Here is an 8,011-nt window from a genome sequence, read left to right as displayed (position 1 = left end):
CTCTCTCCTCATTTAGCGCACAAAGCTATTCTGGAAAAGTCACCACACGACTAAATGAGAGCAAAGATGAGATGAGAACAAGGCATGATAATTCCGCCGGGCTCCTCCTCCTTCCAGCCATGCATCCTAATTAATGGGACCCCCCCACCCCCACCCCACCCCACCCTTCCTCCCCCCTCATCCCCCCCCCCCAGTCGCAAAAAGCTCTGCGCCGGACTGCAACATAGTCAAAGAGTGAAAGGGAAGAGGGTGAAAGTGCCAGTGGAAATAATTGATTAGCTAGCAGTCAATGATAACTTGTTAGTAATCGTCAAGTCGCCATTTGCAAGGAGGCTCCTGGCTGCAGCGGATCTTCTTCTCCCCCCCAACCCCCTTTGCGCACTTCTGGATTAAAACCCTCCACCTTTCTCTGTTATGTGACTTTTTCCTCCATTTCCACTTCATACCCTTGATTTTTTTTTGTGTGTGTGTTTTTTTTTTTTTTTTTTTGGGGTTGGTTGGTGTGATTTTGCACCAACTCCAAATGATGATGACCTCCAAAGAAGTGGGCAAGTGCGACGCGGGGGAGAGCAGGAGGCGCAGCCCGCTGGACCACTTGCCGCCCCCCGCCAACTCCAACAAGCCGCTCACCCCCTTCAGCATCGAGGACATCCTCAACAAGCCCTCGGTGAAGAGAAGTTACACCATCTGTGGCACCGCTCACCTCATCTCGTCCACGGAGAAGCACCGCGCCTCCAGCCTGCCGCTGTCCAGCCGCGCTCTTCTCACCCAGACCTCGCCTCTGTGCGCCCTGGAGGAGCTGGCCAGCAAGACCTTCAAGGGCCTGGAAGTCAGCGTGCTGCAGGCGGCGGAAGGTGCGTGCGTGCGTGCGTGCACGGTGCAACACTTTCACTAATCAATACATACACATATGTACATAGAAATATATGCAAAACTCCCCTGAAGAGCAGGGAAAGCTGCGAAAGAGGCTTGTCGGGATGAGATAGCCTCTGTGTTTTTTCCTGACCTATATGTATGTATATATACATACAGTATATATATGCGTATATATGTATATATACAAGGATTCAGCCAGTATAATTCATTTACATTTTAATATTAATTTAGATGAAAAAATAGCAATTATTTTAATTCCTCAACGTCCTCTCCAATATCCCTTCCATGCACCATGCGTCCTCTGCAGTGGACTTTTTGTTTGGGGGGGAGGGCTTGTGTTTGCGTGTGTGTGTGTGTGTGTGTGTGTGTGTGTGTGTGTGTGTGTGTGTGTGTGTGTGTGTGTGTGTGTGTGTGTGTGTGTGTGTGTTACTGTACACATATTGGTTATAAAGAATATTACCATAGCTAGACATAAATGTCCACTGCAGAGGATGCTCAAGATCAGATAAAGAATTTATTTCTGTATCATTTTTTGGGGATGTTTATCCTTTAAAATGTATCATTTATATATATATATATATATATATATATATATATATATATATATATATATATATATATATATATATATATATATATATATCCATCCATTTCCTACGCTTATTCCTTTTTGGGGTCGCGGGGGGCGCTGACGATTATCTCAGCTACAATCGGGCAGAAGGCAGCGTACACCCTGGACAAGTCACCACCTCATCGTATATATATATATATATATATATATATATATATATATATATATATATACAGTATATATTTATTTATATTTATTCTTTTTTATTAATTTATTTTTAAGTCTAATACAATTCTGTGTTTCATTAAAAAAAAATGTCGCCAAAAAAGTTGAATTGTGAAGTGCAAAAACATGAGTTTTTATTATCATTATCGGTTTTTCCTACTTTATTCTAATGTATTGTTTCATTAATATTTTTGGAAAGTCGTGTGCACTGCAGAGGATGCTATGGAGGATGTTGGATTTAATTCCGAATGTTTTTGTGGTTGTCGTCTAATTAAGTAGTGTTTCATTTGTTTTTGAATTTACAAAATGTGTTGTAAACTAGAAGTGCATGCAAGGCTTTTTTTTTTACTATATTATAATGTATTGATAATATATTGAAAAAAAAATTTTTAACAATTTTTTTCTTTTTTGCAAAGTCATGTTTACTGCAGAAGACGCTGAGAAGAAACATACTATGTTTCTGAATTATTTGCAGCTAATAAAATTCAGTGTATGTTAAAAATGTGCTCTATTTGAGAAGTACGAAAAGTAATTCAGGGGACGCTCATGAGGTGTAGAATTTATTTTCGAAACGTCTCTCGTCATTTTTTTTATGATTATACCTGAGATAATACAATTCCATGTTTCATAAAACAAAACCAAAAAAACGATGTCATGATCGAGATGCACAAAAAAAATGCTAATTAACTTTTGAATGTATGTTTTGAAAACGTGTTTCCACTCACCTTATTTTTTTATATAGTTATGGCTTAAAATTCAATGTATCCTAAAAAAAAATGAATAAATAAAAAATAAAAAAAAACATGTCGTAATGCATGTGCTCTAATCGAGATGTGAAAAAATATGTGTTTTTTTTTTGTTTTTTTTTAAATAAATCATTATTGAAATATTTTTTGGGGAGATTCGTGTCCACTGCATATGACACTCAATGTATTTCCGATTTTTTTTTAATTGATTATAGCTTATCTCTAAATAAATATTTCATTAAAACATATATACATGTACAAATTGTACTCTAATCGAGAAGTGAATGAACTTATTGAGCCACGTTGTATTTGTTTTAATGTCGAGTATACTTTATTGTTGAATTTAAGGTTTCCAGTCATGTTTACTGTAGAGGACGCTCAGGAGGACATGTAATTTATTTCTTAAATGTATCTTATCATTTTTGACAGCTAACAGCTAATAAAATTCAGTGGTTTATAAAAAAAAAAAAAACTTTTAAAAAACTATGTCATAATGCATGTGTTCTATTTGAGATGAAAAAAAGTTATATGTCTTGTTTTTTTTAATAATTCATTGTTGAATTAATGTTTTGGAGATTCGTATCCACTGCATAGGACAATCAGAATGACATGGAATGTATTTCAGATTTTTGTATATTTATTGAAGCGTTTCCCTAATAAAATGTTTAATTAAAACATGTATGCATGTAAAAAAAATAGTACTCTTATCGAGAAGTGCATAAACTTATTGAGCCATGTTTTATTTTGATAATAATTTATTGTTGAATTTAAGGTTTCCAGTCATGTCCACTGTAGAGGACGCTCAGCAGGAGATGGAATGTATTTCTTAAATTGTTCTCATCATTTTTGATAGCTTACAGCTAATACAATTCAGTGGTTCATAAAAAAAAACAACAACAAAAAAACAATGCATAGGACAATCAGGATAATATAGAATGCATTTCTGAATTCATTTTTTTTTAGATGATTATAGCTTATCTCTAATAAAATATAGTGTTTCATTAAAACATATTTACTTTTACTTTAATGTAAAAGTGCATAAACTAATTGAGCAATGTTTTGTGTGTTTTAATGTTGAGCCATTTATTGTTGAATTTAAGAGTTCCAGTCATGTCCCCTGTAGAGGACGCTCAGGAGGATATGTAAAGGTGAAAACATGTATTAAAAATGACATTTGTACATCCGTTTTCTATACCGCTTGGCCTTTTTTAAGGGTCACTGAGCTGGAGCCTTGTTACTACAGTATATATATATATATATATATATATATATATATATATATATATATATATATATATATATATATATATATATATATATATATATATATAATGTTACTCTGACTTGCAGTGGTTACTTTGTGTGCTTAATGCTGTTTTTGTCAACCATTTGTTTTACATTTGTGTGTTATTTCAAGAAAATGGCAACGATGGCTTGTTTCCTAATAATTAAAGTTGTTCCTAATAATTTATTTCTTACATTTCTCTCATCCTTTTTGGATGATAATAATAGCTTACAGCTAATAATATTCAGTATTTCATAAAAAATATATATATATATATATATATATATTATTATTTTACTATATTCCAAATCAGGGGTCACCAACCTTTTTGAAACCAAGAGCTACTTCTTGGGTATTGATTAATGCAAAGGGCTACCAGTTTGATACACACTTAAATAAATTGCCAGAAATAGCCAATTTGCTCAATTTACCTTTAAATGATAAATCTATTTATAAAAAAAATGGGTATTTATGTCTGTCATTCTGTCGTACATTTTTTTTCCTTTTACGGAAGGTTTTTTGTAGAGAATAAATAATGAAGAAAAAAAACTTCATTGAACGGTTTAAAAGAGGAGAAAACAGGAAAAAAATGAAAATTAAATTTTGAGACATAGTTTATCTTGGATTTCGACTCTTTAAAATTCAAAGTTCAACCGGAAAAAATGAAGAGGAAAAACTAGCTAATTCGAATCTTTTTGAAAAAATTTTAAAAAGGATAAATGGAACCTCATTAGTAATTTTTCCTGATTAAGATTAATTTTAGAATTTTGATGAAAAGTTTTAAAAAAGTTAAAATCCGATCTGCACTTTGTTATAATATATAACAATTTGGACCAAGCTATATTTCTAACAAAGACAAATCATTATATCTTCTAGATTTTTCAGAACAAACATTTTAAAGAAATTCAAAAGACTACAGAGTTTCTAGATTTGCCAGAATATTTTTTTTTAATTTTAATCACAATAAGTTTGAACAAATATTTCACAAATATTCTTTGTCGAAAAAACAGAAGCCAAAATTAAATATTAAATTAAAATCTATTTGTTATTCTTTACAATTTAAAAAAAAAAACTTGAACATTGATTTAAATGGTCAGGAAAGAAGAGGAAGGAATTTAAAAGGTAGAAAGGTATATGTGTTTAAAAATCCTAAAATAAGTTTTAAGGTTGGATTTGTTTCTCTGAAATTGTCTTTTTGAAAGTTATAAGAAGCAAAGTAAAAAAAAATATATATATATATTTAAACAAGTGAAGACCAAGTCTTTAAAATATTTTTTTGGTTTTTCAAATTCTATTTGAGTTTTGACTCTCTTAGAATTAAAAATGTCGAGCAAAGTGACACCAGCTTGCTAGTAAATAAATACAATTTAAAAAATAGAGGCAGCTCACTGGTAAGTGCTGCTATTTGAGCTATTTTTAGAACAGGCCAGCGGGCTACTCATCTGGTCCACGGGCACCACGTTGGTGACCCCTGCTTTAAGCCATTTTAGTGTTGGAACGCTGCGGAATAATTTGTGTTTACCATTTGTTTTATTTTGAAAATGCATTTTTTATTATTTTTTTATTTTTTATTTTTTGCACATGCGCAATGACTAACGGTTGGCCGCCCTCCTCCTCCGCAGGCCGGGACGGGATGACCCTGTTCGGCCAGAGAACCACCCCGAAGAAGCGCCGGAAGTCCCGCACGGCCTTCACCAACCACCAGATCTACGAGCTGGAGAAGCGCTTCCTCTACCAGAAGTATTTGTCCCCGGCGGACCGCGACCAGATCGCGCAGCAGCTCGGCCTGACCAACGCGCAAGTCATCACGTGGTTCCAGAACCGGAGAGCCAAGCTAAAGCGGGACTTGGAGGAGATGAAGGCGGACGTGGAGTCCGCCAAGGCAGTGGGTCAGGTCCCGCTGGACAAGCTGGCCAAGCTGGCCGACCTGGAGAAATGCGCCAACGGCACGCTGGGCCATCCGCGCCCGGAGTCCCCCGCGCGGGGCGGCCAGCAGGAGCTCGATCTCGTGCAGAAACTGCGCAGGGCCCCGCTGTCTCCTTTCTCGGACCACACAACGAGTAAAGAGTGCTCGGAGGACGAGGACGTGGAGATTGACGTGGATGACTAATGCGGCGCGGGGTGGGGTTGCATTGACAGACAAAAATGAGGGCGAAGGACACTCGAATAAACAGGAAAAGGACTTTCACTTTCCAGAACAATGTACCAAAATGTAATTATACTTTTATATGAACACGCATGGATACAGTAACAACTTTGCAATCAAAGCAATACAGTCAAAAACCACACTTGTAATTTATTATTATTATTATTATTATTATTATCATTTTAACACCCCAGTTCATTTTTTCTTCTTCTTATTGTTTGCATGGAAATGCATGATTTGTGATGTATTTATTTTGGACTTTATTTAAATATTTGTCCCTTCACATTATGACGGAAAAAAATTGAACCTTTTTTTGTTGTTGTTATTGCGGTGATTTTTTTTTTTTTTTTTTTTTTGGGATTGTTTGGATACATGTTTTGTACACCTATAAGTGCCTTTTCTTATCAAAATCAGGATTTGCAAACCAGTTACTGCACAGACTGCAATGTACATAGGCAACAATGGGAATAATAAAATTGCTTTTTTTTCGGAATATTTCCTTTAATTCTTTATGTAGACATATTATATATGCTAGGGCCAGGGGTTTCCAACTTGTTTTCATTGGGGGCCACATCGCAGTTATGGTTGCCCTCAGAGCCGCTTGTGTGTGTGTGTGTGTGTGTGTGTGTGTGTGTGTGTGTGTGTGTGTGTGTGTGTGTGTGTGTGTGTGTGTGTGTGTGTGTGTGTGTGTATGTGTGTAAGTATATATATATATATATATATATATATATATATATATATATATATATATATATATATATATATATATATATCAGGGATCCCCAACGTGGTGCCTACAGGCACCAGGTAGCCCGTAAGAACCAGATGAGTAGCCCACTGGCGTGTTCTAAAAATAGATCAAATAGCAGCACTTACCAGTGAGCTGCCTCTATTTTTTTAATTGTATTTATTTACTAGCAAGCTGGTCTCGCTTTGCTCGACATTTTTAATTCGAAGAGAGTCAAAACTCAAATACAATTTGAAAATCCAAGAAAATATTATAAAAACTTGGTCTTCACTTGTTTAAATAAATTCTTTTTTTTTTTTATTTGCTTCTTAGAACTTTCAAAAAGACAATTTTAGAGAAAAAATCCAACCTTAAAAATGATTTCAGGATTTTTAAACACGTATATCTTTTTACCTTTTAAATTCCTTCCTTTTCTTTCCTGAAAATTTAAATCAATGTTCAAGTTGTTTTTTTTTTATTGTAAAGAATGATAAATACATTTTAGTTTAATTCTTAATTTTGGCTTCTGTGTTTTCGATGAAGAATATTTATGAAATATTTCTTCAAACTTATTGTGATTAAAATTCCCAAAAAATATTCTGGCAAATCTACAAAAACTGTAGAATCAAATTTAAATCTTATTTCAAAGTCTTTTGAATTTCTTTAAAATTTTTGTTCTGGAAAATCTAGAAGAAATAATGATTTGTCTTTGTGAGAAATCAATTTGTTATATATTCTAACAAAGTGCAGATCCGATTTTAACCTATTTAAAACATGTCATCAAAATTGTAAAATTAATCTTTATCAGGAAAAATTACTAATGATGTTCCATTAATCCTTTTTTTTTTTTTTTTTTCAAAAAGATTCGAATTAGCTAGTTTTTCTGTCTTTATTTTTTTCGGTTGAATTTTGAATTTTAAAGAGTCGAAATTGAAGATAAACTATGTTTCAAAATTTAATTTTCATTTTTTTCGTGTTTTCTCCTCTTAAACCGTTCAATTAAGTGTTTTTTTCCCATTATTTATTCTCTACAAAAAACCTTCCGTAAAAGGGAAAAAAATGTACGATCGAATGACAGACAGAAATACCCATTTTTTATATATATATAGATTTATTATTTAAAGGTAAAATGAGCAAATTGGCTATTTGTGGCAATTTATTTAAGTGTGTATCAAACTGGTAGCCCTTCTCATTAATCAGTACCCAAGAAGTAACTCTTGGTTTCAAAAAGGTTGTTGACCTTTGATATATGTATATGTCCATTAACAATTTTTTTCTACATAAGCTGCAAAAAAAATATTTACAGTTAGCTCAGTCACCAGAATTTTATGGTGAAAACTGTGGGTTTTAGACTTGGACTTAGACAAACTTTAATGATCCATCCATCCATTTTCTACCGCTTGTCCCTTTTTGGGCTCGCGGGGGGTGCTGGAGC

At 33.9% G+C, this 8,011-nt stretch overlaps 1 protein-coding gene across 1 annotated transcript; it reads left to right on the top strand.

Annotated features, from left to right (window-relative positions):
* The first annotated feature begins 244 nt into the window (after nt 1–244).
* On the top strand, nt 245–6,342 carry lbx1b (ladybird homeobox 1b). Its single transcript, XM_061880252.1, has 2 exons — nt 245–854; nt 5,326–6,342. The coding sequence occupies exons 1-2, from the start codon at nt 524–526 to the stop codon at nt 5,811–5,813; spliced, it is 819 nt and encodes a 272-aa protein (XP_061736236.1). The 5' UTR covers nt 245–523; the 3' UTR covers nt 5,814–6,342.
* Nucleotides 6,343–8,011: the final 1,669 nt, after the last annotated feature.

This window comes from Nerophis ophidion, linkage group LG20 (assembly GCF_033978795.1).
Source record: "Nerophis ophidion isolate RoL-2023_Sa linkage group LG20, RoL_Noph_v1.0, whole genome shotgun sequence".
NCBI lineage: Eukaryota > Metazoa > Chordata > Actinopteri > Syngnathiformes > Syngnathidae > Nerophis > Nerophis ophidion.
This window is presented reverse-complemented; position numbering and strand designations above follow the sequence as displayed.